Source organism: Pelodiscus sinensis, chromosome Z (assembly GCF_052426305.1).
Source record: "Pelodiscus sinensis isolate ZL-2025 chromosome Z, ASM5242630v1, whole genome shotgun sequence".
Taxonomy (NCBI): Eukaryota; Metazoa; Chordata; order Testudines; family Trionychidae; genus Pelodiscus; species Pelodiscus sinensis.
The window spans coordinates 39,727,616-39,749,471 of NC_143085.1; the positions used below are offsets into that span (position 1 = coordinate 39,727,616).

Genomic DNA, 21,856 nt, shown 5'->3' on the forward strand with positions numbered 1-21,856 from the left:
GAACCAGCCCCCCCCCATTCATTCCCTCCCCCTGCTCTCACCTCTAGGTCCCCAATGCGCTTCCTTCCAGACACTTTTTCAAAGTGGCAGCTGAGTGGTAACACCAGCTTCACCCCCTCTGCCTAGAGTGAGCCCCCACAGCAACCCGCCCACTCATTGGTCGGCTGCTGGTCCCTGATCCAATCGCAGTATTGAAGAGGGACTTCCAGCAATGGAGGGGAAGCCACTTCTCCCCACACTGCCAAGCTCCATGGAGCCCCGGGGAGAGGCATCGGTGTCACATCTCTTCCCTCCCACAGTCCCTTAAAACCTTCTCCTGGAGGAAGGGTTACCCCATGCAAAGTGTGGTTGCGGTAGCTCTTATAGGGTCCAAGTTATCAGCGCAGAAACATACAAACATTCTCCTTTATATAGTAGATTAGGAATGCTTATTGGATAGTCAACAAGCTTGTTGACTAGTAACTCCCCCTCCCCTTTGCTGCCTCTCTCAGAAAGGGCTCTGTGTGGCACTGCCACTTTGAAATGCCTCAAGGAGCCTGACTCTGGGCTCCCACAGCGGCATTTCAAAGTGACAGCACCACACAGAGCCTGGAGTCAACAGGGGAATCCCCAGCTGACCCCAGACTGTATGTGGTGCTTTTGCCTTTAAAGCGTAGCAACAGCCCTAGGGCTGTTTCTACACTTCAAAGGCAGAAATGCCCTATTGACTAGTTGAACAGTCAATGCGAAATGCATCAACTATTTGATTAGTCAATTGCCTACAATTTAACATCCCTAGACCTTGCACCTTGGTATCATCTGCAAACTTTATAAGTGTACTCTCTATGCCAATATCTTAATCATTGATGAAAACATTGAACAGAATCTGTCCCAGAACTGATCCCTGTTATGCCACTTGTTATGCCCTTCCAGTCTACCAGTTATACACCTACCTTATAGTAGCTCCATCCAGGTTGCAATTCCATTGTTTGTTTATGTGACAGTCATCAAATGCTTTACTAGAGTATAGGTATACCACATCTACCACTTCCCCTTTCCCACAAGGGTTGTCACCCTATCCAAGAAAGTTAGTGGGCCTGCTTGACATGATTTGGCTGTTACCTATCACCTTTCTATCTTCTAGATGTTTCCAAATTGATTCCTTAATTATTTGCACCATTATCTTTTCTGTAACAGAAGTTAAACTGACTGGTCTGTAATTCTCTGGTTTTTTTCTTATTTCCCATTTTATAGCTGGGCACTGGATTTGCCCTTTTCCTGTCTCCCATTGTCCATAATTTTTTCAAAGACGATAGCTAATGGTTCCAATGTCTCCTCAGCCAGCTCTATGATTATGCTTGGAGGCATCTCATCAGGCCACATTACCTTTAAGACATCTAACTTATATAAGTAATTTTCATCAGTTATCCCTTTCCCCCATTTTTGCCTATTTAAGCCCTAACCTCATTTTCATTGGCATTCACTATTTTAGGCATCCAATCACCACCAACTGTCTTGATAAAAATGGACACAAAGACGTTAGTAAGTGTTTCTGTCATTTCCACATTTTTGGTTTTCCTTCTTCATTGAGTAGCAACCTTACTCTGCTCTTGGTCTTACTTCTGCTTCTAATACATTTGTAGAATGTTTTATTATTACCCTTAGGTCATTAGCTATTTTGATTTGCTCCTACATACCTGTGTTATTTACTTATATTAATCATTTGTAATTTGACCTCGTTTCCACGTTTTATAGGACTCTTTTTTGATTTGTAGAACATTCACAATCTCCTAGTTAAGTTATGATGGTCTCTTGCCAGACTCCTTGTCTTTCCTGTGCAGAGGAATAATTTTCTCTTGTGCCCTTAATAATATCACTTTGAAAAACTGTCAGCGCTCTATTCCCTTAAACATGCTTCCCTTGGGATCTTACCTACCAGTTCTTTTGCTCTTCTCCCTCCTGCCATTCCTTAGAATTATGAACTTTACCATTTCATACTAATTTTTGCCATGGGTGGTGGGTGAACCTAGGGCAAGGGGAGGCAAGCTTCCAGCTCCACCCTTTCTACCTGAGGGCCCAAACCCCACAAGAGCCAAGCCCCTCCACCTTAGGGAAACAAGTTTCTAGTCTCCCCCCCCCCTCAATTCCCCTGCCACTGCAGGGTCTCCAGACTCCCATGTGAGCCTCATCCATGGAGCACCAAGAGGACAGGCAGCATGGAGCCCCAGCTATCATGATCCTAGAGTACAGGGAAAGTATCCCTGCCCTGGAGCCCAGGTAGGGCACAATATCCACCGTCCCCAGCGTCAGTGCAGCTGAAGCTCGGGGAGAGCCCAGGAAGCACACTGTAGCAGGGGGTGGAGTGTGCGTGTGCTCATGCTTAGCAGTTTGGGAAGGCAATGCCTTCCTCTGTCTCATAAACCTGCCACCCATGACTTTCATCCAAGTTGACTTCCACCTTCAAATTTTCAACCAGTTCCTCTCTGTTTGTCAAACTTGCCCTGCCCCAAACAGGAATTGTGGTAGGTCACAAGGTTATTGTAGGGAGCTATGGTACTGCTATCTTTATTCCTACCATGCTGCCTTCAGAGCTGGACCCTTGGTAGTGAGTGGTGGCCACTTAAGAGCCATTTGTGGAAAAGGGCATTCCAGTGCCTGGAGCATGAAGCAGTTGTCTGAGCAAGTCATTTTTATTGGAAGACCTAAGCAAGCCCATTCAGAGAACTGGGATGAAGAGGAATTCATTTAACTCTGAATGTAGGTTCTCATTTTTCTGAGCTGGCCAGGGTCTCAGATGCCCTAGAATTGGGCCCTACTGCATGTCTTCCATTGTTTTGTGTTCAGTGCTGCCCATATTCTTTGATGACTCTTTGCCCTCCATTGCCAAGCATTTCAAGTCTCTCCTTTCAGAGATGCTCAGCCCATTTCAGTACTTACTGTCAAAGAGGATGACCCTGCCATCTCCACCACAGGGTTGGGTATGGTCCCCAAAGCAAACATTGTTACATTCTGTGCTGGCGGCCTCCCCGAATTGCCAATAGTCAGGGTTATTCCCACAGAAACAGGCATAGCCTGACTCCATGCCTGCAAACTAAGAGAACAAAAAGACTTCAGGCAGGAAGCCCTGACATTTGAGGAATATAAGTAGCAAGATACCAGGGTATAAAGGGCACAGCAAAGAGTGTGCCATTTGAAGGAGAATGATTAGGAGTGGGTCAGGAGAAACCTGACAAGTTGTTCTGCAGATGTCTGGGATGTGGGGGGTACCATTAGGGCTGGAGAGAAAGCCGTGTGTGTGTGTGTGCGTGTATGTGTGTGTGTGGTTACACATACAAAACCATTCACATGCCTGCAGGCACCTCATCCTGGCACTTGAAGTATTCCTTTTTTGGCTTATGCCCAATCAGGAGGGAGGTTGGACTCCCCAGAGTAGGAGGATGAGGATTCCTGGGGCATTAAAAACCCCTCTCTGTAAATGGAGAGCCGAGCAATTACCTTGAACTGCTGATTACGGCAGAAGCGGATGCAGGTTTGAATAGTAAGTTTGTTGGAGGTCTTGCTGAGGCCAGTCAGAGGGGGATCTCCATAGTCCTTGTAACAGCCAAGATACCCAGGCACTGGAATGAATGATGGGAGAACAAAGAGTCTAGCCAGGTGCCCATGCGTACACTGAGACACAGGCTTCCCTGTGTCACCCGGAGGGCTATCTGCAGCCTTTCACAGAGATCTCATATTAGTGAGCTCCTGCTGCATGACACTGGCCTTTAGAAAACATGACTGCAGCAGAGGATGAGACGATAACAAATGAGTAGGCTCCATTCCTGAATACATACACACAATGGGTTAGAACCATGTTCTGCTAGGAACCACACAAGTAGATAAGATAGAGAATTTCATTACACAGCATTCTTGCTGTCAGCAGTAATAAACAGGATGTTTCCACTACGTTTGAATGGGATCAGGGTACATTTGGGTTTGGGATGGTATATGTTGTAATGAGGCCTTGCTACGAAATATGGTTAATATTAAAACCATTTTCCTGGAGATGACCATACAACAATAATCTGCCAAAGTGGAGGCCCCAAAGCCATTGATTCAATGCTATTTTTCAAGGCACTGCCTTGCCAGGTAATCATAGATGGTTACTGGGCATAGAAGGAATTCAAATTGATTCCATGTTATAATGCCTGGGGGAAGGGGTCAGAGGACAGAGTCACCTAGTCCACAATTTGTCATCAAAGACTATAACCTTTACTAGCACTGCTAGTAGTTGAGTGGCGTGTGCTAGAGGGACGTTACATTTCCCATAGGTTGTGTGCGTGACTCATTGGCAATGGGCTGTAGCTGCATTTGGTGGCAGCAGGATGTCTATCACGGGGGAAGATCTAAGCCAATATTTTCATACAACATCAGCAGAGATGCCATTCTCATCTGCAGTGCTGTGTAGCGAATATCAAATTGGAGTCAGCTTAGCACTCTAGTCTGCTCTTCACCCAGGCAGGCCCAGGACTAGATGAGCGCCATGTTCTGCCTGAGGTCTAGTTGGACTCAGGATTGAGGTATGCTGCATATGGCAGAAACCCCATGCCTAGCTGGTGCTTTAGTAGTTAGAGCCTAACTCATGAGCACAAAACTCACCCTAGAAATTGGGGTTAGGAACCACCTTAGTGTGGGGTGGACAAGAGACAAGCCCTGGGACTCTGTTTACCTCTTAATTCCCTGGCATCCATTCAGGATGAGCAACATTTGCTAAAAGAGTTTGTGCTGGTGTCCAGGAGAGAGGAAACTCCCTGCACTTGGGATTCCCCATGCAGGATACTTTTGCAGAGTAGTCTGAAAGAAGTTTAGAGAATGGAACAGTAGTTGTGACTCCCTCCCTGTCTGTCACTGTGGGACACCACACCCCCTTGCTGCCACACCTCCTGGGTCACTGTGGGTCAGGCTCAGGGACACCTCCCCCCCGCAACCTTAGGGAGCCCACACAGGCACTCCAGCCCCCCTGCTACCTTATAGCAAGGCTGGAGCACAAAAAATCTACTAGCCTGGGCACCCCTTGGCTCTGGTGTGTGAGGGAATGTGAAGAGTGTCTTTCTCCTTCTCAGTCACGGGCCACATCAGCAAGGATTTGGAGTTTTCATTTGTTTTGCTTCTCACTTGTGTGTGGCTCCTGACTGATTTTTCTATGGGTCAGCAGCCCCCCTGCCACTGCTGTAGGGGCTCTGGCCTCCAGTCCAGCAGTGCCACAGACAATCTCTGTTGGGAGAGTCTATTTCCTAATTCAGATGGGTGGCAGAACAATGCAACCCTCCTACCAACTGGGTGGGGAGACAGCCATCCTGGAAGGCAGGTGACAGGGCTCAGGGGATACAGGCCGCCCTACCCAGCTGCATCCCAGCCCAGGGCCCTAGCAGTGCTGAAGTGGTCCACGTCCACTGCTGGGTCAGAGGAGAAATCAGACTGCCTTGTGCAAGCTGTCCTACACTGGCACACAGCTGACCACTATTTGTCTTCCCTGCACTCCCTCCTCCCTGCCTCAGTGGTGCACCTGGGCTCTGGGGTTGTTGTCAGCTTTACTTGGGCAGATGTCAAATGGCAGCTCCACACACTTCCTCAGGGCCTGGCAGCTCCAGCACTCGCCCCCCTCCCTTGTCTGGGGCACCGAAGCAGACCCCGACAGGCTCAGGCTCCAGAGACATCTTGCTCCTTCATCAGCTTTTCCCCAACTCAGCTAGAAAGAGGGCCTTTTACAGCATCATTTCCTGGTTTTGTCTTGCCCCTCCACTTCTGGTGGGGTGGCTGTAGATATCCTGCTTCTGCCTGCCTGGGGGAGGTTGTGTCTCCTGTCCCATCTCTCTGGGTGGGAGACCACACCCCCTTGCAATATGACCCCTCAAATCTGGCTTCCACTTTCTGGGGCTTGTATGGTCCCCTCCCCGACTTGTGAGAGACCATCCATATTCACATTCTTCCTATTTGCCTGATGCTGTACAGGAAAAGCATAATGGCTTCAGGTCACGTACCGCCACATTAGTCTCACATGTGAGTCTTTCATAGGCAGGAGCAACTTGAGAGGGGCATGGGGGGTGACCTCAGTGAAGAAGACCCATCAGGAGGTTATATCACAGGGCCTCCACAAGCCATTTGATTGCTAGGGCTTCCTTCTGAATTGTCGATTTGTCGTGCTCCCACGGGAAGAGGATTGGCTGTTCTCTCAGTCGAGGGCTGAGAGAACAGCCCTGAGGCCTATGGCTGAGGTGTGGGTCTGGCCTATGAACTGAAGAGCGAAAGAGGGGCTATAAAGCACCAGTGCCTTCTAGAGATGATTTTTACCACTGAAATGGCTTGGCACACTCAAGGCACCAGTGGCTGAGCTGGGGCTTATTTCAAGTTAGGGGCTCCGTCAAGGGGCAGCAGTTGAGAGAGAGTTATCCCCTTCCTCAACGCCCTGTCTTTCTCTGCGTCACTTACAAACCGGGTCACTGCGGGAGAATTAATGCCATTCACAACATATTCGTGAAGATGCTTCTTTCAGAGACACACTCGATATCTGTTGTAGCAAGTGCAAGTACGGTAGAAATGTCTTGTAGTCAGCCAGATGGCTTTAGTAGATTATGTTTATGAGAGATCCCAGGTATAAACCCAGGCTCATCATTCACTGTTGGGGTGCTCCCTGTTCTTGTTTCATCTGAACCACATTTCGATGCACACCAGAGTGTCTACTATTATTAATTATTTGTGCTACATTAGGACCCACAATTTGCAGGATGCTTTCTGACCCCAGTCACAGCCCTGGAGTGTACAAATCAGAAGGTAGTAGTGGTCTAGTTTGGGGGTGATAAACAGCAATATATCATCTGAAACTTCATATTGCCTTGACACCAATGGTCAGATGTCTTTAGTCAAGTATGAAGTTAGTGCACCTGCACATTTTAAAATTATTTTCCTTTCTCCTAGCAGCACCACTCGTTTCCCCATGCTCAGTTCCTCCCTTTGCTCTTCCACCATCCATGCTTTTATTTCCATCACTTGAAGACCGAGAGTTGTATAATCACCATCTGTGAATCAGAGTCATGTGAAGGCAAGCAAAGTGCACCTACAGTAGGGCCCTGTAACTGGCATCAATGCTTCAGTCAGCAGCTCCTTATTAGCCACCTGGACACCTACAATAGTCTGGCTGATTCTGAAAAAGTCTGCATGTAATGAAGTGGGCCTGGCTAAGTACCACTCTGTTCCAGTCCCTGCCTGCATAAAGTAATGAAAGGGTAGTAGCAGTCAAACAGATGCCAACAGCATTTAATTTCTGCCCCTCACGTCAGATTTAATGTCAGGGCTTAGTAAAAGATTGGCCCTGGGCTCTGATTGATGACTGCACTGATGGCCTTGATCTGGGGCTACACCTCCATGTTCACACCTTTAATACCTCAGCAGCCTCCAGCACTGTCCATTGTGAAGTGCTGCTCCCACCACAGAGGGAATATCAAGAGTGGATGCATCACTATCCTCTCTCTGACAGTTCACACAGAACTGAGATGAACCATCGCCAGTAGGGCCCATTACTCATTTGGGAGCGGAGTCCAAATGTCTGTCAATATCTTGTGTATACTCACTCTCATTTCAAAAGGCCCAGTGCTCTGGCCTGCCACAATAGCAATGGTGATGGCCTGGAGCCCTGGGACCTTTTCAATCATGAGGTCCAGGGGATCATAGTGGATCAGAAGCTAAGTATGAGTCAACAGTGTGACACTGTTGCAAAAAAAGCCAACACCATTCTCAAATGTATGAGGAGGAATATTGTAAGAAAGACACGAGAAGTCATTCTTCTGCTCTACTCTGTGCTGGTTACGCCTCAACAAGAGTATTGCGCCCAGTTCTGGGCACCGCATTTAAGGAAAGATGAGGACAAATTGCAGAAGGTCCAGAGAAGAGCAAAAAAACAAAAAAGGTCTATAGAAGATGACCTATGATGGAAGACTGAAATAATTGGGCTTGTTTAGTTTGGAAAGGAGAAGACAGAGGGGACATGAGAGCAGCTTTCAAGTATCTAAAGGGGTGTTACAAGGAGGAGGGGAAAAAATTGTTCTCCTTGGCCACTGATGATAGAAGCAATGGGCTTAAATTGCAGCAAGGGAGGTTTAGGTTGGACTGTTTCTGAAAAAATCATGTTAATCTGTGTGTCTGATAATTCTGTTCTTTATTAGAGTCTCAAACAGTTTGCATGGTACTGAAGTCAGACTGACTGGCCTGCAATTGCCAGGATCACCTCTAGAGCCCTTTTTCAAAATTGTCATTACATGAGCAACCCTTCAGTTATGGGGAACAGAAGCTGATTTAAGTGGTAGGTTACAAACCACAGTTAGTAGTCCTGCAATTTCACATTTGAGTCCCACTAGAACTCCTGTGAGAATGCATTCTGCTCTTAGATACTTATTCTTTAATTTATCAGTTTGCTTCACCTTAGGCAGTTTCTCAGATTTGTCACCTACGAAGAAAGGCTCAGGGTTGGGAATCTCCTTCACATCCTCTGCAGTGAAGGCCAATGCAAATAATTCATTTAGTTTCTCCATCATGGTCTTTTCTTCTCTGTATACTGCCTCACATCTTATAATTGTGACCTATAACTCAGGGGTGGCAGGTATAATGGGCAAGGGGAGGCACTGCTTTCCCAAACCACCAGCCTTGGTCTGACTATTCTCCATGCACAGAATGCCTGCTGTAGGCACACTGTGGATGGAGTGTTGCTGCCCACGAGCACACATCTTCCCTGTGCTCTGGGGCCAGGGAGGCTGGGGTCATGTGCCCTCCTCCCTCCCTGTCATGCTGGGAGGACAGCTTGGCTCTGGTGGGGATGGGGCTTGGGTAGAAGGGGGCAGCCCTACTTTCACCCACTGCCCAGGCCTATACTCTTTGTTGCAGTGTTTAAATACATGCTATTCGGATGAGGCCATTTTACCAAGTGATCTATAAATGTCAATGCAACTGATTTGTCCTGTCATTCATTCATCATTCCACCAATTTCTGTGTCAGTGTATGACAGACACTGAGGAATTACATTTCCAGCTATGAAATTAAACAGCACTGAGAAACCTGCCATGCTGTCTGCATGCTTCCTTCAACAACTCCATACATTTGGGCCGTGTCCAGACTCAGGGGTTTTTTCAGGAAAAGTAGCCTTTTCCCGAAAAAACTTCCCCTGCGTCCAGACTCAAGCTGCGTTCTTTCGAAATTATTTCGAAAGAACGCGGCTTTTCTTTCGATGGTGGTAAACCTCAATTTACGAGGAAGAACGCCTTCTTTCGAAAGTTCCTCTTTCGAAAGAAGGCGTTCTTCAATGTAAATAGGCCATCTTCGAAAGAGAGCATCCAGACTCGCTGGGTGCTCTCTTTCGAAAAAGTGGATTTCTCTTTCGAAAGATCCGCCTGCAGTCTAGACGCAATCTTTCGAAAGAGGCTCTTTCGAAAGATGCTTTCGAAAGAGCCTCTTTCGAAAGAAGCCTGCAGTCTAGACATAGCCTTGGTGAGATAACTTGGAGGAACGGTTTGAGGTGACCCTGACTTGGTGAACTTGTTTGGTCTTGTAATTGTGTAATTTAGTAAACTCGGAGAGCTGGTAGGTAAGGTCCCCATGAGAAGCAAGAGTAAGAGGAAAAACAACTGAAGAGAGTTGGCAGTTTTTCAAAAAGACATTATTTTCAAAAAGACATCAATTCTCAGTTTGTCCAAAAGCAAACTATACCACTGCATAGGAAAGATAGAAAGTATGGCAAAAGGCTACCTTGGCTTAACCAAGAGACCTTGCATGATCTAAAAATAGAAAAAGGAGTCATATAAAAAGTGGAAACTAGGCCAAATTACAAAGGATGAATTCAAGCAAACAACACAGGAATGCAGGAGCAAGAGCAGAAAGGCAAAGGCACAGAATGAGCTCAGACTAGCTAGAGACATAACAGGTAACAAGAAGACTTTCTATAAATATATTAGACACAAGAGGAAGGCCAAGGACAGGGTTGGCCCACTGCTCAGTGAGGAGGGGGAAACAGTAACAGGAAACTTGGAAATGGCAGAGGTGCTTAATGACTTCTTTGTTTTGGTTTTCATCAAGAAGTATGATGATGAAGGAATGCCTAACATAGTGAATGCTAGTGGAAATGGAGTAGGGTTAGAAGATAAAACAAAAAAAGAACAAGTTAAACATCACTTAGAAAAGTTAGATGTCTTCAAGTCACCAGGGCCCGATGAAATGCATCCTAGAGTACTCAAGGAGCTGATAGAGGAGGTATCTGAGCCTTTAGCTATCATCTATGAAAAGTCATGGAAGTCGGAAGAAATTCCAGAAGACGGAAAAAGGGCAAATCTAGTGCCCATCTATAAAAAAGGAAATAAGAACAATCCAGGAAACTATAGACCAGTCAGTTTAACTTTCTGTGCCAGGAAAGATAATGGAGAAAGTAATTAAGGAATTCATCTGCAAACACCTGGAAGATAATAAGGTGATAGGTAACAGCCAGCCTGGAAGTGTAAAAAAAAATCATGCCAACCCAATCTGATAGCTTTCTTTGATAGGATAAAGAGTCTGGTGGGTAAGGGAAAAGCGGTGGATGTGGTATACCTAGACTTCAGTAAGGCATTTGATATGGCTTCACATGACCAACCTATCAATAAACTAGGGAAATACAACCTAGATGGGGCTCCTATAAGGTGGATACATAACTAGCTAGATAACCATTCTCAGTTCACAGTAATGCTGGAAAGGCATAAAAAGTGGGGTTCCACAGGGATCTGTTTTGGGACCAGTTCTGTTCAATATCTTCATCAACGATTTAGACGATATCATAGAGAGGACGCTTATTACATTTGCAGATGATCCCAAGCCGGGAGGGGTTGCACGTGCTTTGGACAATAGGGTCATAATTCAAAATGATTTGGACAAATTGGAGAAATGGTCTAAGGTAAATAGAATGAAGTTTAATAAGGACAAATGCAAAGTGCTCCACTTATGAAGGAACAATCCATTTCACGCATATAGAATGGGAAGCGACTGTCTATGAAGGAGACCTGCAGAAAGGGATCTAGGAGTCAGAGTGGACCACAACCTAGATATGAGTCAACAGTGTGATGCTGTTGCAAAAAAAGCAAACATGATTCTGGGATTCATTAACAGGTGTGTTGTGAGTAAGACACGAGAAGTCATTCTTCTGCTCTACTCTGTGCTGATTGAGCTTCAATTGGAGTATCGTGTGCAGTTCTGGGCACCACATTTCAGGAAAGATATAGAGAAATTGAAGACGGTCCAGAGAAGAGCAACAAGGATGATAAAAGATCTAGAGAACATGAGCTATGAGGCAAGTCTGAAGGAACTGGGCTTGGTTAGTTTGAAAAAGAGGAGTGTGAGAGGGAACACAATTGCAGTTTTCAAGTATCTAAAAAGGTGTTAGGAAGTTTTTCCTAATGTCCAGCCTAAACCTCCCTTGCTGCAGTTTAAGCCCCTTGCTTCTTGTTCTATCCTCAGAGGACAAAGAGAATGATTCCTCTCCCCTCCTTCCTTAAGTGTCAGGGTGGTTAAATGCAGGAATAAATTGCCTAGGGAGGTTGTGGAATCTCCATCTCTGGAGATATTTAAGAGCAGGCTGGACAGACCTCTATTAGGGATTATCTAGATGGTGCTTGGTCCTGCCATGAGGGCAGGGGACTGGACTGGATGATCTCTTGAGGTCCCTTCCAGTTCTAATGTTCTATGATTCTGTGATCTGTTGTAATTTGGTCTCCCTCTGAAATTTCATAGTCATCTGATTACCAAGGAGAAAGAAACTCAATCACGCTACTGCTGCTTCGAAGCATAACATCTGATATATTTAGAGGCAGTTACTATTTTCAGTTAAAACAAAAAACAGGACTATGCAGCACTGTAAAGACTAACAAGATGGTTTATTAGATGATGAGCTTTGGTGGGCCAGACCCACTTCCTCAGATCAAATAGTGGAAGAAAATTGTCACAACCATATATACCAAAGGATACAATTTAAAAAAATGAACACATATGAAAAGGACAAATCAAATTTCAGAACAGAAGGGAAATGGGGGGGGGGAGGTAAATGTCTGTGAGCTAATGGTATTAGAGGTGATAATTGGGGAAGCTATCTTTGTAATGGGTAAGATAATTAGAGTCTTTATTCAGCTACACCAGACTAACACGACTACATTTCTATCACTATTTTCAGTTAGTTCTTCTCCACATCTTGAGCTGCTCTTCCTTGAGCATTCACACACTTGATGCTGAAATTTTGTTTTTCACAATTTCAAGCCTCTTAGAAATTTCTCATATTGCAAAGGTTGGAGATAGAGAGAGACCAGGCACACTCTGGAACCATCACTACTGCCATTTTTTACTAGGAGCATTTATTCTATATGACATACTTATCAATGCACCATCTCAACACATACTTCTCCATGGCACATGGTACTAACCATTACTATTGTTGGGCTTGAAATATGGTGCAATTGCTTTCCACGAAAACTGTAAGAACAGATTGGAATTAGTTAGCGCAATCTGTAAAAGAGAATGATGCTACACAAGTCCCTCCACACAATTACTATGGCTTGGTGTTTCCTGTCTTATACCTGTCCTAAGCTGTGTTGAGTCACACTACCAGAAATTCTTTGACTCATCAAGCAACATCCATGCTTGAATACATCTATGCAGATGGCTGCTTGCAACACTGGCTCATTAATTTTTGAAAAACCGAACAATCAATTTCCAGCCTAATTTCTCTATCCCTCCACCAAGCTACACAAGTCCTGAGGGTGTATTATTCAAATCTAGCTACAGTCTGCCTGAAGCTTATCTTCAGGCTTGCTAGAACCAGAAAGAGAGGAGAAGAAACAAGCTCTTCTGACTTTAATAACTGCATAAACTATCAGGTTTGCATTAAGACTTGGAGGGACTTGCAATATATGGTTTGTGCTAAATTGATGTAACTCCCTTTCCTAGGATCTGGTTTCAAGGCAATGCTTGAAGCAGCTACTACTGCTCAAAAGGCCATTTTGTAAATGTAAATCTGGGATTATCTGTTCAAATAAAAATGTCCACATTTAAATCCTCTGCTCCCCATCACTTAGAAAATGACTGGGGCTAATACTGAAAGGATCTCTGTGTGTGGAACAAATGGGCAGAAAATTTGCTTTCCAACTTATTTTTTATTAGATCCAAATCCAAATAATTTGCTAGCATCTGTGTACTTAAAAGAAACCAGATGTCCCATTTTAAATCCAGAAAGTGCCCTGAAATTCAGAGTTGCTTTGAGCTGGAAGAGCTTCTGTTATCTTGGACAGGTGGCAAGCAAAATCCATTATAAATCATGCATTGTGGCTCTAAATTATAAAATAAGACCAAAACTTTCATTCCTTTTTAAATCCTACATAAAAATGCCCCTGTGCTTTACGGCAATTTTAAAAATTAAGTTGTCTAACTTGCATATACAATCCTCTTGTTTACATACCTATAAGAGAGAGTGGTGAGCAAGATCCAAAACATATTATACTCATGTACTTCAAACTGGAAGTTTTTCTGAGAGTACAGCTACACTGTGGGGTGTGGGGGTGGGTTTTGGAAGAGGTATGCAAATAGCGCTTTCATTTGCATACCTTCTTCTGTTTTTTTTCTGGAAGAGGCTTTTCTGCCATTTGATCCCATCTACATGGGGCCAAATGTTGGAACCCCCCCTCTTTTGAAAGCCCCTTTATTCCTTGTAAAATGAGGTTTTACAGGGACTTTTGAAAGAGGGATTTTTTCCTAACATTTGGCCCCGTGTAGATGGGACCAAATAGGGTTGCCAGATACTTTCACACAAAATACCGAGTATGGAGGGAAAAGTATTAGGTGAGAAAAAAAAAAGGAGGGGGGCAAAGTTGCTGAGGAAAAGGAAACCCAACAACTGCTTGCAAAAAAAAAAAAAAGTCACTGCACCTTTAAATCTCCCTGCTCCTTCCTCTCCTGCCAGACACTGCAGGGGAAGAATGTCCCATGCGCCTTTTTATCCAAGAAAAACTGAAAATATCTTCTGTTGTTTTTTTTTACTGGACAGAGGCCACAAATACCAGACTGTCCAGGCCAATACCGGACACCTGGCAACCCTAAGGCCAAATGATGGAAAAACCTCTTCCAGAAAAAGCAGCTTGCTTTTTCAAAAAAAGTGGTTGCAGTCTAGATGCTCTCTTTTGAAAGAGGCTTTTAGTCTAGACGTAGCCTCAGGTATGAAAAATTTTGGTCTGTGTTGATAGGCACTATAGAAAAACTAAGATAATACAATACATTCAGGAATGTGATAATGGATAGTTGTTTTGGTTTTGTCTTTTTGAATATTAATTCTTTGCTATTTGCTATTTATTTACTTGTTATTTTTAATAAACATTTCTATATTATAAGAAACAAGCAGCACTTCATAGATTTTGAGCTAATGCCTGTACTGTATTATATTGTAAATAACATTCAGTAATTAGGAGAATGGATGGGGTATGGAGGATGCAGTAAGTTTGCTGTTAGCTCTGGAGCACAGAGATGAAAATTTTGCTTAGGAGACAAGTGGATAAAAAAAACCTGTTTGATTTCATTCAGGTTCCCATTATGAAGGTCACTAACCCACTGCCTATTCATGTGACTGTCATTCTTTGTGGAATAGTAAATCAGGCCAGGAATAATCGTTTTTCTTACTTCGGCAAGATGGAATCTCACAGTATTTCCAATACACTTCATCCTCACAGTCTGCAATATAGCACCAGGGGCTAACATCTCCATCAGGGTTCCTAGCATGGGAAGAAGACATTTTTGTCAAACATTTTTGTGATCCATATACAGATCCTCTATTTTTGTATTAAATTAATCATGATCATAATTATTTTAATTTCTACTGCAGTGTTTCAGCTGGTCTGTCTTTCCAAGAAGACAGTGAAGAACAGAGTGTTAAGAACTGCTGAGCTAATAGATACTGGGAAAATTAAAAGACTTTATAGGTGCAGATTTTTGGTAAATCAGCGAAGATCATAGTATTACAGTAAGGCTGTGTCTACACTGGGCCACTTATTCCGGAAAAGCAGCTGCTTTTCCGGAATAACTTGCCAGCTGTCTACACTGGCCGCTTGCTTTTCTGGAAAAGCAATGACGATCTACTGTAAAATTGTCAGTGTTTTTCCGGAAAAACTATGCTGCTCCCGTTCGGGCAAAAGTCCTTTTCCGGAAAATATGTTCCAGAAAAGGGCCAGTGTAGACAGCACAGTAGTCTTTTCTGCAAAAAAGCCCCAATCGCGAAAATGACGATCGGGGCTTTTTTCCAGAAAAGCGCGTCTACATTGGCACGGACGCTTTTCCGGAAAAAGTGCTTTTCTGGAAAAGCATCCTGCCAATGTAGACACACTTTTCCGGAAATACTTATAATGGAAAACTGTTCTGTTTTAAGCATTTCCGGAAAAGGGTGCCAGTGTAGACGTAGCCTTATAAGAGTTTCAATCTTCTGGTAAAGGCTTAGCTTACTCGCACAAACAAAGGGAATTCTCACTGCCAAACTACTGACTACCCCATTACCCAAGGCAGTGCAGTAAAAGCTGCACTTCTGAGGATTCCCTTGCCTTTGTGGGGTCAAAGGATAACTCCACAAGCCTTGTCAGTAAATGGTAGGAAAGAAACCAAAAGGGCCTTTTTACACAAAATACAGGGAAGTAGAGAATCAATCCCAAAGGGAATGTAGGACCATTGAGAACTTACAACATAGACTAAAATAATGAGAGAAGCCCACAAGCTTTGTCATTTTGGGGAAACCCATTTTACATTCACTGAACATCCAGCTGTCTCAATCAGCCAGTCTCAAAATAAGACTTTCTCTTTCAGTCAACTGGTCCTGCTCCACTGGTAACTCCCTGAGTCAGGAGTCAGAGGATGCTCCAAGGCTGTGTGGATGGGGAAACTCTTGTATAGCTATGTGCTCCTCTGTATTGTGCACTGGGTATAGTGTAGCCTGAGAGCCATTCCAGCACTTTGGCAAGGTCACATTGTGCAACGGATGCCATTTTGCTCTACAAACGGATGTTTCCACACAGTGACCTTGTACCTGTGTGTTGGGGCAGGCTGTTCCAGCAGCATGGTACATGCACATTCAGGACTACTGCACACCTAGCTTAGCTAGAGGTAGGAAACGCACCTAATATGACCCCCATTACCAGATCCTCACCATCTTTACTGTATTTGCCCTCCAAGTCCGAGCCCTGCAAGGCCTGCCATGCTACTGACCCCCTTTGAGAGACATGCACAGAAAGTAACTTGCCCAAAGGCACTCAGGGTGTCTGCGGTAGAACAGGAGTTTGACCATGGCTCTCCTAAGCACTAGAGCAGCCCTAGATTTTAAAATGAAATGAGATCAAGGACTATTTTGTTCTCATAAGCACAAGGGACTTACGTAAAATATCCAAGGCATCCAGGTGTAACAAGAACCAGCAGCAATGGCCAAATCAATGTAGCCAGACAGGAACCCCCCTGTAACATCCATTTTTGCTTGCCTGGAGCATGCAGGGCACACAGAACAGAAGGCCCAGGCTGCTGTGACTGTGAATGGCTGTAAACAGAGATACGCTAATTGCTGACCAAGAAGCTGCCAAAGAGTGTCCTTGACTCAAACCCATATTGATACGAACACACAGGCGTCCGCGGGGGGAGGAATCTCTTGCCCAGTAAAAGAATATCCGGCACTCCTAATTTAGCTATCTTCCTCTCTTGCAAGTGTAAATTAACTTGAAACTTGTTTGTAAGAACTGGCGCCACAAAACGGACCAGTACAATTTGGCCTCTTAGAGTAAATGTACTGCTGGACCCATCTTTATACCCCTGGGGACCTGTATCCTCTTTCTTATCTGAGTGTCAATCTACCATCTATCTGCTGGTCGGGTTAGGTGTTTGATCTCCCGAGGTTCCAAGGGGACGCCTACCTCATATTCGTCTTTCCTAGGAATTGAGAGACCGGCCCTGGCCTGACAGGCTGGAGTCGAGAGGCACAGAAAGGGGTAAAAATTGTACCTGGATGTGGTCCTTTGTCTTAAGCGTACACATAGATTTAGAGCTCTTTAAAGATTAAGCTGTCACTTGGTACCATTATTTCTATTTTCGATCTTTATTTTCTTTGTAACTATTTTTTTTAAATCTATATTTGCTAGCAGTTAAGAAATAGAGCAATAGCCATTGTAACCATATGCTTTTATGTCTTTTTAATAAACCTGTAACTGTTTAAGCTTTAACCTGACTCCTTCAGTTGCTGTAACAGAACCAAGCACAATTTAAAAGAACTTCAGCCAGTCAAAAAGGACAGGCATAGGAAGAGCTTGGGCGTTTGGATTTGTGTCACTCCCAGGTGGCAGATCCGTTGGGGTACCTCTCAGTCTTTCCCAGGCGGCCTGCTGCGAAGGAATCTTGCATTATAGCAGCTAAAATCTGAGGTGTAATAAGCTCTTCCTATAAAGGGGCGTCTGTTGGCCTGTTGGCTGCCCTCTGCGACGGGACCCCAGTCCTAGCAGTAAAGACACGGACGTTAAACCTTTTCTCGGAAACACACACACACTGCCCTGACCGTCGGCTGACAACCATCCAGCCCATGCTTTTTATACCTGACATGGAGCATGTGCTATTTCTGAGATACCTTTCTGAGGAGAGGGCCAGTCATTCTCTCCCAGGTTAGGCTGTGGTTGGCTTGTGATGTGGATTTCAGAGCTGGGCTGACATGCACCTTTATGCTAAAGCTGCTTGAGCATGCCTGCAGATGCTAGAGTGAAGGGAACTGGAGGTGGGATGTAAAGATGTCTGTCTGATAGCAGAGTGTTGGCTATTAGCTCCATTGTGTGCCATCAGACTTTCAGCTTTGCGTCAAAGGCCAAAAGAGACATTAGATGTGCTGGCAATGTTAGCAGCAGTGAGACTGCTCCTTACCTGCAATAGTTGTGCTCTCCAAGCCCTCCTTCTCCATGGGGATACTTCCAGGTATTGTAAGGATGCTGGAAAGTCTCATTCCAGAACACACAAGGTCTCCCCCCATGCAGGGCAGTTTGGTTCTGAGTGCCCCGATAGTCCACCCCATTTGCTGTGTAACATTCTAGAAAATGAAGAGAGAGTGTGTGTGTCATTTTAGGCAAAGTTTGTCCCCATTTTCCCTTTAATTAAACTGTTCTTGCATCAGTTCAGGCTGTAGAAGACACTGTCCAGGATGTCAGTGTTTCTTTAAATTAAACTTAGCTTGACTGGTTTTCATATGACTGAAAATTACTTTTATTATATTCCATACACCATGTATTAATGTGCTCAGATGCATCCTGAAACTAAACTACACTTTTAAATAAATGACCAAACCATATTTTGTGATATCCTCTTATTTTGTAAAGGATTTACCCCTCACTTTATTTGTGCAAAATGTGTGAAATTCAGTGATGTGATGGGGCTCCCATTTCTCTGGCCACATTGCTGAGTTTTGATTGCATTTTGACTAAATGTATTAGTTTTTAAACAAAATCTTTAATCACCATGCGAATGGAAAAGAGACTGTGGGACCAGGGAAAATGCCACTGGGGTGGGCTGGGTCTTAGCAGGGAGCTGGCATGAGTGGCCGTGTGGAGAATGCAGAGTGGGCAAGAATAAGTGGCAGGCTGCCAGCAGATGATGGTTTTATTTCAAGGATTCTGGTGGTTAACATTTTTTACACATTACCCAGAGGATTCTTCTAGGGATTTTTTTTTTTGTATCTCCGGCTTGTGTTTGCTTAGGGGAAGACTTGTGCCCACAGAACTCGTGAACACAGAACTTTTGCTACCCCAGCAGCTACATAGTTCAATTTTCAAAGCTCCCAGATGACTTTCTTCCTCATTCATTAACATTTACCCTAGATTTCCCTGTTTTTCTTAACTTACCAGCATTTAGCAAAGTAGCTGTTAATGTGAAACAAGAATCAGCAGTAGCTCCAAAATCCTCACCTAAGATATCCCATTTCCCTGTTAAATCAGAATTTTGACCTTATTTGAATTTATATTTTCCTACTAATGACACAAATTGACCAAATGTAAGCCCCCATACACACATAATTGTACCATAAACTGACAACACAATACAATTTTTCTATTAATTATATAGTATTCTCAAGAAACAACCATTATAAGTAACAAACTAAAAAAATTCCTCTTGCCAATTGATAAATGTAGTAATTAGTAACATTTCTCATTTAATTGTTTACTTTAAAATAATTAGGGTCTGATATCAGCATGGTACACCCCTTGGCTCAAAGTTAAAGTTGCTGTGTTTTACTGACCAACATTTTTTGTGTGTGGCATCAGAACAATGGGGGAGCATGACTGTACAACATCTGGTTGATGTGGCATCGATACACCACCATTGTAGAGGCTCTGCTGCCTCTTTTCTAGCCCACTGCCTGGTGCAAGGAAGTGTGTAGCCATTCTGGGTGCTGGCCCTGAGATGGTTTGTCAGCATTACAGCACTTCAAACACTCCACATTCCTTCTGCATGCAGTTTGTATATGCAGCTGGAGTGCCTCTCATCACAATGTGCCTATTATGTAGGCCATATTAAATGTACTACATCCTTAACTCTTTATTCCTGTGATGAAGTGCTTGGGATGTATGCGTAATATGATAGTGTAATACCGCAGGGCCAGAGAACAGCAGCAGAGGGATAGAGGGGAGATGTATAAGCACTAGGCTAATTAAGGCCTGGGTCCCTGCACACTAGGGAAGGTTACAACAGGTTAATACAGGCACCTGTAGCCATGTAAGGCCGCCTCAGGAACCTAAGAAAACCCCCTGCTTCAGGCAGACAGGGTGGAGGGAAGAGAGAGGACTGGAGTTGGGAGGTGTGTTGCTGAGATTTGCAAGACCAGAGAACTAGAGGAGGGAGATCTGTCTCTGGTGTGAAGGGCTGAGGGTAACCCTACCCAAGACGTGGGGGAGGGGTAAAGAAACGGGGGGCGGGGGGAGGCTAGAGAGGGGACGGAGGGAGACTCAGATCTCTTCCCCACTCCTCTCACTCTCCCCCACTGGTGTTAGCCAGAAAACTCTTGATCTTAAGCTGAAGTGGCTTTCAGGCCCGTCCCCAAACCTGCTTCTGTCATTGGGTGCTATTAGGCTTTCCCCAAAGACTCAGACAGACAGTTGAGATAAACTAACAAGGTTTATTGAACAGTAAACAAGGTAAATATAACTGAACAAAATAAAATAGGACCCCACTACAGGAAATAGAACAAAGGTAGCTGGACTGTGACTCCAGGTAAGTAAAAGGTAAGAACCCAGGTAACCTGGAGGAGTGTTACAGGGACTGTACCATGTCTTGCAGCTTGAGACCCTCATGGCAGTGCCTGGATTCCAGACTTGATCTTATGTGTCTGGAACAACCGAACCAGAACAGCTGGATCAATCCTCCTTTTGTTAGGTCCACTTGGCCTAGCAAACCCCTTCCCCTGCTCTGTTGTGGATGTGAGTCCCAAGTGGAGAGGAGTGACAGGTAGATGTTCACTCCTTGTGTGCAAGTGTGTCACTTCTCACAACCCTAAACTACAATGTATGGACCTGGTGTACCCGTCTGAATGACTATTGTACTCTACTACTCAGATGGGCAGTCCCAAGCAAAGCCAAAGGCAGCCCTTAAATAACCTGCCATTGAAGGGCAGACTAGAATCACGTGTCTGCTTTCACTGGACAAACTTAGGTCCCCTGACATCAGGTTTCCCGCCAAAACACAGAAAAGGGCGGGAAAAGGAGGGAGAAGAAAGGCAGCCAAAATGGAGTCCCAGTTGTTGTTTAGACTCACAAGATGACGCTTGTACCCAAAATGGCATCTCAGAGAATTAGACCCAACACTGGGGCATGTATAGAGTGCATAATGCCCAAGAATAGGAGTAAGGGGTGGCACCTCTCCAAGGCGAAGTTTGGTACCCCCCCCCCAACTAATTCTAGCCTTTTTTCACATGTGATGTCGGGAGTGGGGTATCCAAGTTGTGGCCTAATGCACAGTGAGCCCAGACTGTAAGCCTGAGACATAATAGACCACCCCTTTCTCAAGAAGGAGGATGGAGTCAAACATGGATATGGGCCATGGCTGCCCAGCAGGAGGTGACCTGTGTCCAAGCAGTTGCCAAACAGGAAGCAATGTGGCTGCAGAGAGAGACCAAGTTCCTGTTGATGAGCCTGGCCACCCAAGACTGTGCTATGTTGCAGGAACTGGTAAACCAGGCGAAGGCCCTTACAGAGCTGGGCTGCGGCCATGATGGGATGCAGACCATAGAGGCCAGTAGTTGCCTGCAATAAATGATGCAAGAGGATGGGGCAGAGGCATTCCTTTTGTCCTTGGCAACAGGTGGGGCAGATTTGAAGAAATGTTGGTGATGCCCCAAACTCCCAGGGCCTGCATCCCACCCCACCTGTGTAACACTCTGGGAGGGAATTTGGGTGGGATGGGGCAGAGGATTGGCATGCAGGAGGGGATGGGCTCTGGGAGGAAATGTAGGTAGAATAGGGAGGCAGGATGCAGACTGTAGGAGGGAGTTTTGGGGCTGGAAAGGAAGTGGAAGAGTGCAGGAGGGAGTTTGGGGACAGGAGTGGGGGTGTGTGGGAAGGGAGTGTGGGGATAGAAGGTGTGGCATTTACCTGGGGTACCCCCCCATAAGGCTGCTCTGGCAATGAGAGATGAGGAATCAGTCGCTAAGGATGAGTAGGAGAAGCCATGTACTTCCAAGGCTGGGAGGTCTGCTGCCACCACTGTGAGAAGAGTAGGGTAGTGGGGGTTCGAGACGCTCTTCTGAGGGGGATGGAGGCACTCATCTGTCGCCCTTACATGACATCCTGGGAGGTGTTGC

The 21,856-nt window shown here is 45.0% G+C and overlaps 1 protein-coding gene across 1 annotated transcript in view; it reads right to left on the minus strand.

Annotated features, from left to right (window-relative positions):
• Positions 1–21,856, minus strand: part of KREMEN1 (kringle containing transmembrane protein 1) — a 57,491-nt gene that overhangs the window by 24,168 nt on the left and 11,467 nt on the right. The window contains exons 2-5 of the mRNA XM_089775204.1: positions 17,935–18,097; positions 14,683–14,774; positions 3,475–3,596; positions 2,917–3,070 (exon numbers count right to left, since the gene is read on the minus strand). Of these exons, the coding sequence (XP_089631330.1) occupies positions 2,917–3,070; positions 3,475–3,596; positions 14,683–14,774; positions 17,935–18,097 (531 nt within the window). The remainder of the gene's footprint in view (positions 1–2,916; positions 3,071–3,474; positions 3,597–14,682; positions 14,775–17,934; positions 18,098–21,856) is intronic.